Consider the following 16,685-nt stretch of genomic DNA (forward strand, 5'->3'; position numbering starts at 1 on the left):
TTAGGAGGCCTCCAGAGGCGCGCAGTGCGTTTGGCTGCAAAAGCGACGACGCAAAGTGGGCGCACGGTCACGCTCCGCTCGAACAGCTCTGCCGGAGCTATAGGGCATCGTTCTGGTTTTCGCGGCTGACGTGAGCACTAGCATTCGTTCTAAGCAACTGTGTGCATACCACACTTTGGTGCAGGCAGTGATACGAACGTAACGGGCGGTAAACGCCAAGCTAATTCTGTCTAATCTTTTCTTTGGGTGCTGACAGACGCCGGCAGTCTTCTTTCGGTCTTGCGCGCCGTAATGGTGCGGTGCTTGCCTCATCACGCCTGGTGCAACGATAAACCTTTCTATCACTTTTGACCCCCCGCACTCCTTAGAAGGATCCCCAGCACTACCTTTATATGTTCCCTCTCAATCCAACTAAACACTACTACCCCGTTTTTTTTATTGCGATATTAATTATATAGACACTCCATTTCACCGCCGGCGTTGACGTCATCGTGATGTTCCGTACAAAGTCAAGGTGCCACAAGATCACGGCGGCGCGCCGTGTGCTGTAGGTGTGAGGGAAAGCACGAGAGGGTGAGCCGAGAAGGATGGTGGCTTGGTGCGCAGGTGCGCTGATTTTTCGCTCGCATAAGGGGACGGGAGAGCGGGGAAGATGTACGAGCGCCAGGGGGCGGCGGGCAAGGTAGCGCGCGTCTCCGCTTCTACTCCGGCCGTAGCCGTGCGAGCACTATCTTGGAGGCAATCTAGAGTGGGTTCGAAGGCTAGCCGACTGACCCGAGGTAGCTGATGGTTTCGTGTGCGATGTGTTCTCGTGTGCCTAGTTCACGTTGAAGCGAGAGGCAGCACGAAGGGGAATTCGCTCGCCGCTACTGCCGCTCATCATCGCACCAGCGTTCTTACAGCGAGTGTCCGCGGTCATCGAGTGAGGTGTGTTCATGTTTGCCTGTGCGTGGGTGACACCGTGCACGTTAATTTATTTAGTAAGCGGATCTTTACAACAGTTAATACAGCTAATAAATATACTAACCTTACTGCGTATAGATCTCTAATATTTTGCTATCGCAACCAATGCTTCACCTTTCGGACGAAACTGCCACCTTTTTAACAAATTGACTTCCCTTACTCTACCTACGCACCAGCTTATTTCATTTCATTGCAGTTTTATTTTCCAGAAAAAATAGACATTTCTGGTAGGGGATACCTGGGAAAAAAGCTGTTTTTTGACAGCTTGACTGGGCCCGGGGCAACCTGGAAACTTTGAGCAGGGGTGACATTCCGGAGATGAAACAAATTAATGATGAAACATAGCCATTAATAGCACATAACGGTGACATGCACATATTCTTCCACATATACCAACATCTATACTAACACCCGCATATATTGTAAATGCACAAATAAACCGGTTAGACTTGAACAGCTCACAGTTATACCAACAGTAAAGATTTATAACATATCCATGTCCAACAATAATAGAAGTTCGAAGTTTAGTCGAGATTGAAAATGAAACCACTTGTGCAGTCTGCGTTGCACCCTGATAGTTAACAGCCATTCTTTTCCCGCTCCTCAACTGAGGTTGGGGGAGAGCGAGCTGCGCGTACTTAAACGCTGCCAAGGAAAGTTTTGCTGCTGTGATGAAGACAAGTTCACTTGTCAAAACTTCAGCTCCAGCGATATTCCTTGTTCTACCCCTATTCGTCACTTCCAACCGGAGTGGTATCAGCTGTTGTGGACGTGTTTATGCTTACAACACTTACTAATTTCTAGCTTAGAATATCACTGCATGCGCCTTGAGTCTAGGAATTTTTCTCGTCACTAACTGTTTTGCGTTGGGCCTGTGGACACGACTATGGCTGTTCTGGCCGCTGTCTATATACTATATACATGCTTCGTTTTTTTCTCTCGTTCTTTTAAATAAATGCACGAAAAAAGGAAAAAAAGAAATCGTTTAATTTGGAAAGCATTATTTTTGTGTCATCTAGCACTTATTGCACTAGGTTCACCTACTACAACATCTTGCGTAGGCTCTCTGTAGATTTACAATGTGACCGTGTGGTCTACCTGTGTATCAATTTGTAAACGAATGGCCAGCGTTCCCGCCTCGCGCCTGGCGGCGTGGTTGAGCTGTGTGCAACAGTATCATATGAGCTAAGCCTTGACTTCTAGAAATCGGCCTTAACACTGACTCCAATAAACTGTAGATTTTCTCACAGCCAAGGGCTACGCGGAAGCCATGGCCAATGCTGCAGTTCTGGATACCACGGGGGCTTATGTAATTACGGAGCTTACCGATCGCATTTCTCGCCGGCATACGCACGGCTCGTCGCGGCTGAGCGTTGCGGATTTCGCTCTCACTTTTTCGCCCCCTCCTTTTTGTCCTACCTGCCGAAGGCGACTAGCACCTGTGAGCTATACCGTCTGGCTGGGAAAGTGTTTGCCTACATTGCACAGCGCGCCGTTCGTGCGGGTGTAGGGAGGAAGAGAAAATGCGCGCGGCTGTGTCTTTATAGCTCCGTTGCGTGCATGTAGCTTCGAAGCACGTGCAGTGCTCTAGTTCCAGCTGTGGGAAACGCCGGAGTTGGACAGGGCGAGGGTTAGCGAACTCTCCTCCTCCCCCCGCCCCCTTTGACCAGGAAGTTGCTTCCTTCCAAACCAGTCGGATTGTTGTTCATTTGTGAAGCGCTTCGCTGGCGGCTTACGAAAATAAGTAGAAATCACTCTGTAACCCAGTAATCGTAAAACCATAGGACGACGGCGATCTCTGCCCGGCAGTGGCTCACGATTACCAAGAGGTAACGTCGTATAACGGGCATAGCATCTGCGCAAAAAGCGACGCCAAACTAGCCAGCCCATTTTTGTTGTGCGCGCTTCCGGAACTGTGCGTTATTTGTTAGGGCGGCCCACAAGTAAAAGGGGCACTGAACTCGGTAACCTCAATGGATAGCTGGTGCGTGCGGTGCAAAGTGGAAAATGTTGTTGCGGAAGTATAGGTGCCCGCATCCTGGCGCGCACGACTGGTTGCAGTTTTATCCTGAATGGCGGTACGTTGAAGACTCCTAATGATGCACGGCGCTGAAACAATATATATATATATATATATATATATATATATATATATATATATATATATATATATATATATGCGTTTTAGAATAGTAACAGGCAGGCCCGTGAACTAAAGCGTGGGACAGCACACATGCTTATCCACTCACAACTTTTCCTGCCTCGTAATGGTTCCAACGGGGTCACAAAATGCAGGTATTAACGCGGTTCCTCTCTTGCTAACCGATTACATGTAGTCTTGAGTGAAACGGACATATAGTGGACTCTGGATAAACGACTTTCGCTGAAACTGAAACGCCGGATAAACTAGACAAGGATATCAACTTTGGTTGGCTTCCCACAGGCACAATGTTTAGAAACTTCTGCCATGGGAAACGCTCCTTTTTGTGAACTTCGGCTAGGCGGAACTGGGACCGCTTAGCTCACCAGCCGTTGCGCTGCATATCAAACAGTAGAAGTACGACAACCATGCAAAATGGTGATGCGAAATAGTCAAGGAAAATGTGCCTCGGGTAGTGGCGGTCGAGGTCAAATCAATGTGTCAACCTTGCAACGGTGTTTCCACCGGGAGGGCTTCGTTATATAGGGAATACGTGGTCGCAGAGGAGGCAGACAACACTATTGACAGGGAAGAACATTACAGTCAAGTTACCACGCCGCTGTAATACGAAAATTTTGCTGATGCTTTCGTTACCTTCTCCGAGGAGAGCGTTGAAGATAATATCGTATAGACTTTTGTGAGGAAGACCATTATTCTATTGAAAATGACATCTGTGATATTCCTGCTGCATGCATCCGAGTTACTGTTTCGGACCAGACAGAAGAGATGCTAATGAAAGCCTGCAGCGCTAATTTGAACGCGAGGGCTCTGCAGAATTTTCGAAAAACTTTTCACGCGTGAACACGTACCTTGCTCACAAGAAATGATATGCGATGTAGATCACAATAACGTATTTCTTTTTTCACTGCAAGAAATAAAAAAAAACACTCGGCGGTTTTCAAACGATTATTGTTAATTGTTATGTATTCCGCATAAACGATAGTGCTGACAAACAAAACCCCTCTTGCTGTCGCTTCAGGTTTCATTCAAGCGTGACCTACCTGCACAACGCAGTTTTGAATCTCTGAAAAGAAAAAAGAAAAAAAAAGGGGGGGGGAGGTGCGGGGGCGTAAATCCCGGTTATTTTGGGACACTGAGCGCAAGGTACTTGTCAACTCTATTGCAGAATTGTTACTGATCGATTCAAATTACAGTTTGATGCGTTTGAAGTCCCACTTACTGAAGAAACTCGCTGCAGCCGCCCTGCGGCACCTAGGTTATATTTCACCTTCAATATTTTCTGGAAAAAGGAGAGAGGTGTCTTGTGCTTGTGATGATTTCTGTCCAAGGCGCTCACCGATATAGAGAGGAGAGAAAAGTTACTCCTTTATGTTCTTGCGAGTGCTTGAGAACCGTCCCGCAGCATTCGATTCTATCGGCCACAAGCTTTGAAGTCGGCCGTGAATCCTTCTTCTCGCAGCTTACTTTTCCCTTGTAAAGAGCCGGATCTTCTTTGATAAATACTGTGAAACTTCAACTCCGACAAACTGCATGAAACTGTTAGAACATCTGAAAATTCAATAACACGTGAAAGTAAATTCATTCAAGTGAAAGTGAACTTATGTGCTCCCTCTTCCTGGTTTCTTTCTTCTTGCGCACGTCTCTTTCGTCCCCTTTCAAAAGATCGCACAGCCCACCGTATACATACATACCCAAAAACAATGTTCTTTCAGGCTTCCTACCAGCGCGGGGGCAACTCGTTGATCGGAATACTTCATCCAAGTGATGTATGATCGGCTCGTATATTCCCCCGCTTATTCGAAAATGTAAGTTAATCGTAAGCGATCAGGTGAAGCGGACACTCCCAGTCGGCTGCAGAAATTGCGCCAAACGTGTACGGTGTACAGGATGGCCATTCGGCGGTCAGCCGGTGCGCACCGCGACTCACACGCTGGCTGTGCACCGCTTGCAGTGGCCGACGCGAGCGGCAAGATGCCGATGGGTGTCATGACGGGCTCACTGGCCACCCTGGGCTCATTCGACCAGTGCCTCTCGGTGCGCCACGAGGAAGAAGATGGAGACACGATCGTGGGCAGGTACTGCACGCTGAACATCCAGTTCCCGGGGCTGCCCAGGCCGTACAAGAACTCTTCGGAGCTCATCAAAGACCCCGATTCGGTGAGCGTGCTCCAGTTCATCGCAACTAGCACCAGCGTCAGCTGCAGCGTTTAGTAGCGTTAACGGGACGGGCACTGAGACGAAAATTCATGGCGATGTCATTTTTGATAACTCTGAGGTGAAGATAACAAGCAAAAAAGAAACTCAGCGCGGATTCTCTTTGGCGTCTTACGTTTGCGGTCAGTAGAAGCAGACAAAAATTATGTCGAAAGGAAAAGAAAAAGAAAGGCAAGCTTTTTGCCCCACACGCCTGAACAAAATGAGACAATGTTATTCAAGAAGGCAATCCGAATCTTAGAACGAGACGCTTTAAGCATACTCATTGTGCTTCAAGACAGTTATCGTCAATCCACTATATTCGCACAGCCTCTGCAAGCGCTTGTTATAATGGAACGTATTATAGCGAACAATTGGACGTAACGATGTAATCGTAATTCTTTTTTGAAATTCCTATAGAAACCCATATAATGGGTTGAGCTGTCTTAAGAGCTTTGAGCGCTCCTGTGATAAACGGGGAGCGTCATTTGTTTGGGTGTTTGGGTGTGTGAGTGCATGCGCGTATGTGAGTGAGTTCTCTTGCGTCCTGCAACAATTTATCAAGATGCATTACTAACTAGCCCAGCTAAAAGCTCTTCTAATTTAAGCTGAACTACTAGATTATTCTCCTGGAACATAAGGAAGGTCTGCCTTGTCGTTAGTGAGGGCAAGCCAGAAAGAGCGAACCGCACGTGAATTCCAAGCACGGCTGGGCGGTTTTTGTTCAGCGTGTGTGTCTGTAGGGTTGTGTGTTATACGCACATGGCTGTACGGCTTAATACATATACAGGGTGTCCCAACTATCGTGCATCAAGATATAAAAATAGGAAAATGCCACGTAGTTGGACAGAAGCAACGTAACGTTCTTTGCCGTCTCTCGGAGATTACTTTTGTTTTTTGCATTCCGCCTAATTACATAATTAGTCTTAATTAATTATGCAGCTTATCAAATATTATAATCAGATTGAAAGTGTCAATGAGAAAATTGTAGAGCAACATGAAAAACTCCTGATACAGCTTTCTGTTGCTCAATACGTGCCACATAAAAGTGTTTTTCTGAGCGTGAAAGAAGCCCGCTAGTACACGCAAAGTGCCTCGAGCGGCCAGTATCTGCTCCAAACTCGAAGACGCGTTAAAATGCATGGCAACACAGTGACTCACCAGCGTAGCGACTTGCGCACGATATTCAAGAAAAGTGCGTTTGGTCTGCATTTCTTCCTGCCGAGTAACGAACCTTTTCCCCAGGTTTATACTGCGATAGCAATTAAACGGATGCTCGAGCCATGTTCTCGCCGCTGTCGTGCTGTCCCACTATCGACGGCGCATGCGCGGATCGAGCGCTGAGGGTTGGAGGGTCTCGAAAGACGTTGAGAGCGCTTGGCTGCAAAGGACGACGTAGCAAAGTCGACGCGCGGTCACTGCTCCTCTACTCGATCGGTTCGGAGTCGGGACAGCGTACTGCAGCCTTCGGCCGCTGGTATATGCTTTGTGCGCGCGCACGCTATACGCACACTGGCGTTAGATTCATGGCGAGCTGCTGTGTGCACGCACTGGTCTGAGCGGAGCGGACGTCAAACGCCAAGCTAACGTTACCTAACATTTATCTGGGCGCTGACTAACGCCGACGTTTTCCCGTCGCTCTCGTTTCATCGAGGTGCGACGCCTTCCGATGCCACTCCATGGCGACGCTTCTCATTACGCCAGCGTTGTGAAACGCCTGGTGGGAGCCGGGGCGGCGCTGTTCCTTCTGCAGAGTAGCCGTGTCCTTGCATGGTGCGTCGCGCCACCATCTCGCGTTTGGTTAAAATATCGTCCGAGGAAATCAAGCGCCACGCTGAACCTTCCTGTCGCTCTCAATAGAGAGTTTTAGAAAAGAGCTTTTCGAGTGTTAGCGTTGGGGTACGCAGGAGTGAAGAGTGTTAGAATGGGGCTTTGCGTTTGCGCATAGTGTCCTGCGCTTGCAGCGCCACTAAGACGTCAAAGAAAATATATTATAAATAATTAAATAAAACCTATGATTTTATGATAAGAAGAGTAATTTTGACATTCTTGTTTCCCCGTTTAATTGCAAGTTAGAGGTTATTATATTAGCAGCAAGCAATTAGTTGCGCTTAGTTTTGAGCTAAGGGCGCTATAACGTAAAGCTATTCCAAATTTTTCTATTCCAATTCTGCAATCAGCCCTCACTATTCATAAAAAAAATTGCGACCCATCCCCCTTGCGCTTGTCAGTCAAGCGGCGTCACGAAAGCCGCGTAAACCTAATATCTTCTGATATGATATGTGCACACTTATTATGCATGAGTAGACCGAACAAAAGAAAAATAATTCCTGATTCGAGGCCTTTTTCACCATTAGCGATAAACGCATCGTTTGACCAATTTGTCAAACGTTTTCGGGCGGCGCCCACTTCAACTGTCTGCCACGCAACGTCACAAAACTGCGAAAACTCACCGCCTCAAAGTGACCTCCACGGGTTAAAAAGGCATTAATATGCGAAGAAAACTGAAATATTTTCTGAATAGCCGGAGACTGCGCGTTCCAAAAGGAATAGAAGATGGCTGCCGCCGATCGCTGTGGCACTGGCTACTGGGAGCTGCCGGGGAGCATGTACTTATTTGCGCATAATATCAGCTTTTGCGAGGCAGCATAACGTTATCGAGACGTTTTGGCATGTATACGACATCACTCTGCCAACTCTTCTTTGCTGAGGATCCGTTTTAGCGGCATTTTTTAAAACTTTCGTTGCACGCCGCCTCCATTTTCGTCTAGCCAGCGCAAGCTAAGTAAGCGGAAGCGGACCAATCGCAGGCGCCGGCACCACCCTCATAATCCAGCTATCTATATACTTTCACTCTGCTGGCTCGGCCCATCGAAACGCTGCACTTGAGCGTACTTCGCGCCTCTTCTTAGCCAGATGGACAAGAAAAACTGCTCAATGTAGGCCATGCTATATATATAGTCGCTTTTAAAGCAAAATACATCCTACAAATGAGACGCGCGTTTCATTGGGCTTTTCAAACAACGCTGCGAGTTACCGCCCGATGCTTGCGTCGGAGATTACGGGAATCTGACGTCAAGAAATTGGAATAAAAACAGATTGGAGTAGTTTTACGTTATATGGGGGGAGGGGGGGGGAACTTTACGTGCTTTCACCAGCCAAGCTAAGCCGTGTTAGGCCTACGAACCGTGAAATCGGCAATCGAATTCGGAATCAACGGCGTCTAATTAATCAACCTTCCTAACAAACGCTAGTTTAGAGAAAGCGATAACCGCAGTCACTTCTCCTACCTTGCGAACCTTACGCGTTACCACGAATCGAGCCCTGTTTGGTGCTACAGGTTAGAGCCGTAGCTTTGATAGGTGCCGCCATGTTTGTCGACGCAAAGCTTTTGGGGCAGCTTCTGGGGCACCCGCTAAATCAATGAAATAGCGTGCCCGACGCAAACATTAAACGCAGTTTGCGTCTGGCGCAGGCGCAGTGGCTTCGACGTTATGTTTTTGGGACCGCAAACTTTTGGGGCCCCTATTGTAAAATTTTCTAATGCTTCGTCCTTCGGGCAAAACTACCCATTCTTCAGTTCGTAAGTGCTGTTTGTAATTGGTCGGCCGCCTTCGCTCGCACGAAGGTCGCACGAAGCTTGCCCCTACTATCACCCGGATCATCCCCTCGGAGGGACGGATGGTAAAGAATGAACAGAATCGAAGGAAAAGAATTCTTACAAAATGCGACCCATGCATGCTTGATACTTTTCTCTCTGCTCATCCATACACTTCTAATTGAGACTACAGAAACAGTACAGCGCGGCAACGAAGGTTGTGATCGGTAAAAATAATTTTAGCGCTTTTGGAGGGGACATTTTGAGCGTGTTTTGCTGCTTTCCCATATCGAGTTATACTCTAAATGAAGTTTGTTTTTCATCATGACTATAAGGGCCGTGATAAAATTTTGTCTAGATATTTATAGTAAAACAACGTAACAAATGCAATCATCGATATCAGAACAAGTTTTTCTATAGGTTCGTTGCACATGTTTAGCGCATGCTTAAAAAGAAGCAAAAAAAAAAGAAGAAACAGCTGTGTTAATGAAACTGGGAAGCTGAATTTCATCTCTTCCTGCTTCGTAGGTTTTCTGGGGTTTGAAGAAGGGGGTGGGGGTCAAATCACGGGAACTTGTGTTGCCTTTTTTTTCTTTCTTCCTTCACCGGCTTCCTTCATCCTGTCACGGCGTTTTTTTTTTTTGCAGCCTATTAAAACGGAGAAATACAGTGGCGAGTATCCCCAAGATTTTCTAATAGTCCCGAATGGCATAATAGATGACAGCAAACTTGAAATGCTGCGTTTTCTTTGGTGTCTCAATTTTGAATACAAAGTTTTACACAGACACTAGTCCCACCGATAACCAAGATGGCACCAGCACAAGCTGGCGTCAGAACTGAGTAGCTCATCGTCGTCTTGGCTGCGTGACCTGTCCTCTTAAGTGTCTACAATATCGTAACACTATTTTCAGAGCTTATATTTTTTTTAATATCGTTTTCTTGCAAGTATATCAGCTACTCCGTAATTTTTTTTTTACTTGAATGATTTATTATTTTATGAAGAAAAAGTACTGAGATCATCCATTTTGACCTTTGTCACTATTGCTTGAAATGACTGATTATTTGAAGTAAAATATAATTTAGGTATCAGGGGAAAAACTCGCATACTTACGGAAAACTGCGTTATCATAAGTAGGGCACAGAAAATACCACTGCAGGAATATGTTAAATAGCCACACTGCATGCTGATTTCTAAAGAACACACACACACACACGCACACGCAATCCATGATGGCCGAAGAAACGCTGGAGAACTTGGCATGGAGTGACTCTATAATGTGTTAATAACTGCCACCATACTTTTGCTTTCTTCTTGGGTGTTACAGTTCATGCACTGGGTCTACAACTACGGCAAGTGGATCAAGTATTTCCCGATCCGCATCGGTGTCTGCCTGCCATCGCATTGCGAAAAGGAGGACCTTGAGAAGCTCGGAAGACTCGGTACAGTACACCATGTGACAAATTAGGGGCCTGGAGATAGGGAGGAGGGGGGGGGGGTTGAGGCGCGTGCATTTTTAAGCTTGAAAATAAAGCTTTATTGTTGGCTACGTAGCTCTAGCAGGTCAGTTGCAGTACGCACATAATAAAGAAATTCACTTTAAGCACATGTGGTGACTTAGCCGTTTAAGAGGATGTATGATCCAACAGTTGAGGAAGTTCTGAATGGATATAAACGTTACTTTGGTTGCACGGGCAGAATCATATTCGCTGCATGAATACCATAAGCTTCGGAGCATTTGTGCTCTCTAAGCTTACGGATTACTGAATAAAAGTCAAGGAGTGGGCTCTTGCTTGCGTCCACGTCAAATTCAAGATGGCGGCAAAAAAAAAACTATTGAAGATCTTCAAGAACGAAGAGAGTGGGCGTGCACTAGTTGCAGGGAGTGCTTGCTCTGAATATTAGGTTCTTGTAGGTTTTACCCAAGATCACAAGTGGGGTATATAGTAGTAAGTTTCAAGGTATGTAAGCCTTCTTTTTCTCAAAGCAGGAAACAACAGCATTATGAAAAGGTTGCGAAAGCTTCAGTTTTTTTGTACTCGTACATTCGGCATGACCCTCTGTTTGCGCACGTATGCAGTTGTGAAGAGAGCAAGGATGAAGTCTTGGGTTGGAACCTGTGAAGTGGAGGGCCCCAAGGAGACCAACACCATACAGCTAGTCGTCATGTGAGTAGACATTGTACATGTAGCCGGAACTTGTGTCAACAAGCCTCGTATCAGGCTTTACAGAAAGTGAGTGCTAACTTTTGCTGCTTGTTTGTACGAACCTCTGAGTTTTTCTTTGTCAGAACACCGAATGCTGGGCCGTAGAATAGAGAACACCTTGCTAACACTATTGAGGCGACGAAATAGGTTGTGGGCGCGAGAGAGAGAGGAATATAGGAAGGCAGGAATGTTAACCAGTCAAGAGTCTGGTTGGCTACCCTACGCTGGGGGAAGCAAGAAGGGGAAGAGAGAGAACTGAGAGAGAAGGTGTAGCAACGTGTACGGACAGTACTTGAGTCAAAGCCGCTCGCGCAAACCAGACGTTCTCAGAAAAGCAAAAGTGCCTTCACTACCTTCTGAGCCGATGATCGGTGGGGACGGGGCTCTAGTACTGTCTGTTCACTCAGAGGACGATCATCTAATTTCCTCAATGTATTGGACAAAGATTGTCTTTGTACTTGAAATTGAGGACAATGGCACAATAAGTGGTCGATGTTCTCCTCGCATCCGCAAACATCACATGCAGGACTATCAGCCATTCCAATTAGTGCTGAGTAGGCATTCGTGAAAGCAACTCCAACCCACAACCGACACAGAAGAGACGCTTCGCGTCGGTGCAGACCGGCCGGAGGTCTGAGTTGCAGTGAAAGGTTTATTCTGTGCAGTCTTGTGCACCTTGTATGTGCGGTATCCCACTCTGCTAAGGAGATCGTGCATGCTAGAACGCGAAGTTCTCTCGCGGCGTCGGTCCTTGAGAGAGGAATGGGGACGCAGCGGTCTTCTTGGTTTGACGTCCGAGCTGCCTTATCTGCGTCATCATTTCCTACGATACCGCATTGACCTGGTATCCACTGAAAAGAGATATCATGGCGTTTTTATAATCTCTTAAGTGATGGACAAGTTCCACGATTTCGCACGTGCACTGATCGTGAGTTCCATAGTTGTGGGCTCAACTCTGATATCACGTGCGAGCTAAAAAGAAATTCATACAAGGTAAATAAAACCCATGCGCCTTACTTTATATTAAATAAACTAAGTGCATTCCGCCTTTTTTTATCGTTCAATAAAGAAAAACGAATAAACGACGAAGATATCCAGGTGGCATTTATATGGTCTGTGCTTCCGATGAGAGGACGTGTAAGATAAGTACTCTTTCAGTGTGTTATTGAAGAGGTTTAGCATCCCAGAGACAACACCTGGGCTATGAGAGATGCTTGAATGAAGGGCTTCCTGTTACTTTTACCGTCTGGGATATTTTCACGTGCGCCTAAATTTAAGCACACGATACGAGCATTTTTGCATTGCGCTGCCATCGTAATGTGGCCGAAGCAGCCCGCTGTCTAAGAAGTGTGTTTTCTACCGTCGGAGCAATGCACGATGACATAAAAAAAAAAAACGAATGGCGGCTACATGCTGTGGACGTAATTTGATTTTAAATTATATTTTGAAGCGTTTGCATTAACAGTGTCAAAGTAGTAAAAAGTGTATGCGTGTGGAGTGTGGGAAGCCGGTCACGTGATATAGGCAGAGAGGGGATGGCAGAGCTTAGAATACCGCGTATGTGTGTGTGTATATGAATATATATGTAGTAGAACTGATTGTGGTTTTCTCCGAACCACTGTCACTTGCCAGTTGCAGCTCGCTTCTCGAAGAGGCAGGTCGTGTGTCGAGTGAGCTCCTAAACAACACTCTGCAATGTGGTGAACACGGTTTCATTGACCCCGGGCTTCAAATAGGTGTGACTTAATGCTAGCGCATTTCTCTCGCATGTACTGCTATATCGCCCGTGAATTTTTCTGATAGCAACTACATGGAAACTCCAAGCGAATTTTAGAAAACCAAAACGCCCTGCAGTTCATTACGTTTTTGCCTATAGTGTTTTAATATGGTTGTTTTACAAGGCTGCACGTATCTCACTAATCGTGTGACGGGCCTGTCGTAGGAGCATCCTGGGAGTGCTGGCAATTTGTGTATTGGTGGGGACGCTCGTGGATCGCATTTGGGGAGCCCGTGACGACGCCAAGAAGCCGCGTGGTGACGAAACACCTCTAGGTGAGTGGAATCGTACAGTGCGTGAATCTGTCAACGACGTACTGACACGTTGCGCTTGATCTGCCACGCAGAGTTCGCACGGGACCTTGCTCTGGCGTTCTCGTTCCTGGCTAACACGCGTAAACTGCTCCAGCCGGCTCGGCGTACCTCCAGCCTCGGTGTTTTGCACGGCATCCGCGTGGTGTCCTGCCTCTGGATCATCCTGGGGCACACGTACTTCCTCGGCGACATCACCACTTTTGTGCGCTTCAGTGAGTGGACCCTTCTTAATGCGATGTTTGATGACGCAGTAATAGCTTTCTCATTTGAAGCCACGCCTTTCATTCGGTAGAAAAACAACTGAAAAAGAATGGAGTAATTAATTATTTCTATATAGTCATGCAAGTGCCCCACAAAAATGATCGTGGTGGAAAAAGAGGACTGCAGACCGAATATCGTATAGGTTGCGTGACTGTATATTGTACTATGGTATAAACTTTTTTAAAACAGGGTTGAAGTACTTCAGACAGGCTGGCCAACGTTTCGATAGGTGGACCTATCTTCGTCAAAGGCGGCCTCGTCATCCTCGGCGTGTTAGTTTTAAAGGGTTAGTGCAGTGACGTCACGTGCGGGTGTTGTCGCTGGCGGCTGGTTTTAAAGAGAGAGATTACAAGAGGGAACAGGCGTTGTCGTCCGACGTCTGTGAGCCTCATTCTCAAGACGAAGGGACAAGAGCGTGAGAGTGGGCACGCGGGGAGGAAAGAAAAGAAATAGAAGGAGAAAAAAGGGGAAAAAAAGGGAAAAAAAAGCAGGGGGGAGCCAGGGCCGTACCAAGACACAACAAAGGGGGGGGGGGGGGGTGAAAGAAAAAGAAAGAGAAAAATGAAATCTTTAAGAAATACGGGGGCTTGGGAGCGTGTTGGGGATGCGAAAGGTTAGGAGGTATTCAGGGGAGTCGTTGGCGGCATGTTTTTGAGGCATTAGAACGGCTGGTCAAGCAATAGGTCGAGTAATTTTGAAATAGTTAAGGTGGCGGCGAGGAGTCTGCGGTGCAATGTGTGGGGCGACTGAAAGGCAGCGGCATGGTCTTTCAAGGGGCACTGCCCCACGCGCTTAACGTAGGTGTCGTTACGGCGGCATCCAGAAGGCGATACTCCGGGTTGAGGCGCCGAAAAAGGCATATTGACTTCGGAATGTGTTGTCGAGGGGGTTTCAAAAAAAAAGACTAAAAAAGGGGGCAGGGGGAAGGGGGGGGCGAAATCGGTATAGCAAACAGGAGGGTGACGCGTGCAGAAGCGGGCGCGGGCAAGTGTACATGGAAGAAGGGGATCGTACGCTTGGTGTAGACGTAAAATCCTGAAAGAGTACATTAAATTGAGTAGTAGGCAGGAATTTTTTCCCCCTTTCTCCCCCTCTCCCCTTTTTTTCCTCCGAAATGAAAGAGTAGGTGAGGTTAAGAATTAAAGTTGGCTGGTGGCCTAATGTGTTTTGTGTATTGGTTGATGATATGAGAGTTTCAGATTTAAGTTACAGCTTTTAAAGATTCTAAGTTGCCGCGTTCCAAATTAATTCCTGTCGGGTGTAGGCAATTAAACTTGTGTATGAGGTATGATTCCGTGTACTTCCTTTCGCGAGGGGAACGGAAATTTGTTTGTAGTATATAGAGCCTTGCTTTGTCAAACATATGTCCATGTTCATTAAAGTGGCTGGCTACTGCTTTGGGTAAATTGTGTTTTGTGTCCGCGCGGTGACCATTGAGTCTTGTATTGTTGTCCGGTCTCACCTATGTATTGTTTGCTACAAGCGGCGCATTCTAGACAGTAGACTACATTGCTTGATGTGCAGGTGAAAGCCGAAGTTACCTTGTGTGTGTAATTCGACGCTGTACTTTTTACTGTAGTAGTGGGTTGAATGTGTTTGCATGTAGAGCACCTGGGGCGACCACAGGGATTGGTTCCCAACTTCTTTTTCTGTAGTTTGGCGTGTACAAGAACATCTTTAAAATTAGTGTTGCGTCTGTAGGCTACTCTGGGAGGGTCGGGAAAAATCTTCTTAAGTTTCTGGTTGCTGGTGAGAATCGGGTAGTATTTACTTAGGATGTTATTCACGTTTGGGAGTGCGTTTGAGAATTTAGTAGTAAGAAGAGGCGTTGTTGTTCTTGTGATCTTCGGGCGGGGCTTGAGGACCTCGGCTCGATCAAGTTTGGTTGCAGCGATGTAAGCTGTTTGAAGGTCACTGTTTGGGGCAGTGCCCCTTGAAAGACCATGCCGCTGCCTTTCAGTCACCCCACACATTGCACCGCAGACTCCTCGCCGCCACCTTAACTATTTCAAAATTACTCGACCTATTGCTTGACCAGCCGTTCTAATGCCTCAAAAACATGCCGCCAACGACTCCCCTGAATACCTCCTAACCTTTCGCATCCCCAACACGCTCCCAAGCCCCCGTATTTCTTAAAGATTTCATTTTTCTCTTTCTTTTTCTTTCACCCCCCCCTTTGTTGTGTCTTGGTACGGCCCTGGCTCCCCCCTGCTTTTTTTCCCTTTTTTTCCCCCTTTTTTCTCCTTCTATTTCTTTTCTTTCCTCCCCGCGTGCCCACTCTCACGCTCTTGTCCCTTCGTCTTGAGAATGAGGCTCACAGACGTCGGACGACAACGCCTGTTCCCTCTTGTAATCTCTCTCTTTAAAACCAGCCGCCAGCGACAACACCCGCACGTGACGTCACTGCACTAACCCTTTAAAACTAACACGCCGAGGATGACGAGGCCGCCTTTGACGAAGATAGGTCCACCCATCGAAACGTTGGCCAGCCTGTCTGAAGTACTTCAACCCTGTTTTAAAAAAGTTTATACCACAGTGTGCCATTCCATCTGCCAGCCCCTTTCTTGTTTTTGGACCTGTATATTGTACTAGTGTTTTTAACAGCTTGGGTAGCGTTAGCTGGGACACTCTGTACATACCTGTGAACCTACATTTTTTAAAGGAATAAACGAAGAACATTAACGAGAATTGTCATAGCCAAGAGTAATCTGCAAGTCGTATCAGTTAACAGTGACGATGTTGGACGATAAAGAAAGAAAAAAGAGGGCGGGGGAGGGGGGAGGCGATCCAAAAGGCAAATGAAGATTAACAAATGCTTTCCAGTAAACTTAACTGCAATAACATTCTAACAGACAGCACAACATGAAAAGGCGGCGCAATAGGTAAAAAAAAAATGCGTGAGAGCTCGACACCAGGCAAAATCATAATCAGGGGCCGAATTCACAAAGCTTTTCGTTCGTAAGAGCTGTTTTTCATTGGCTGATCGCCTTCGCTAATAATATGCCCTACATCACTATTGGCTAGCACGAACACCTTTAGCGTAAGAACGTTTTTCGAATACGGGGTCCAGGTTCGTTCGGTAAGGAAATGAGTATATATGTATTTGCTACCGCGAAATTGAAGGCGTGCTGACGCATAAATTTCCAGCGCGCACACTCGGTGGCGTTACGATCCCGAAGTATATTCAAGACGTCTTGTCGAGGGGACAGAAAC

At 46.7% G+C, this 16,685-nt stretch overlaps 1 protein-coding gene across 1 annotated transcript in view; it reads left to right on the forward strand.

Annotated features, from left to right (window-relative positions):
* Positions 1–16,685, forward strand: part of LOC135905894 (nose resistant to fluoxetine protein 6-like) — a 78,312-nt gene that overhangs the window by 33,721 nt on the left and 27,906 nt on the right. Inside the window, exons 3-7 of the mRNA XM_065436997.1 lie at positions 5,076–5,281; positions 10,241–10,355; positions 10,994–11,081; positions 13,063–13,172; positions 13,244–13,423. Of these exons, the coding sequence (XP_065293069.1) occupies positions 5,076–5,281; positions 10,241–10,355; positions 10,994–11,081; positions 13,063–13,172; positions 13,244–13,423 (699 nt within the window). The remainder of the gene's footprint in view (positions 1–5,075; positions 5,282–10,240; positions 10,356–10,993; positions 11,082–13,062; positions 13,173–13,243; positions 13,424–16,685) is intronic.

This window comes from Dermacentor albipictus, chromosome 1 (assembly GCF_038994185.2).
Source record: "Dermacentor albipictus isolate Rhodes 1998 colony chromosome 1, USDA_Dalb.pri_finalv2, whole genome shotgun sequence".
Lineage (NCBI taxonomy): Eukaryota > Metazoa > Arthropoda > Arachnida > Ixodida > Ixodidae > Dermacentor > Dermacentor albipictus.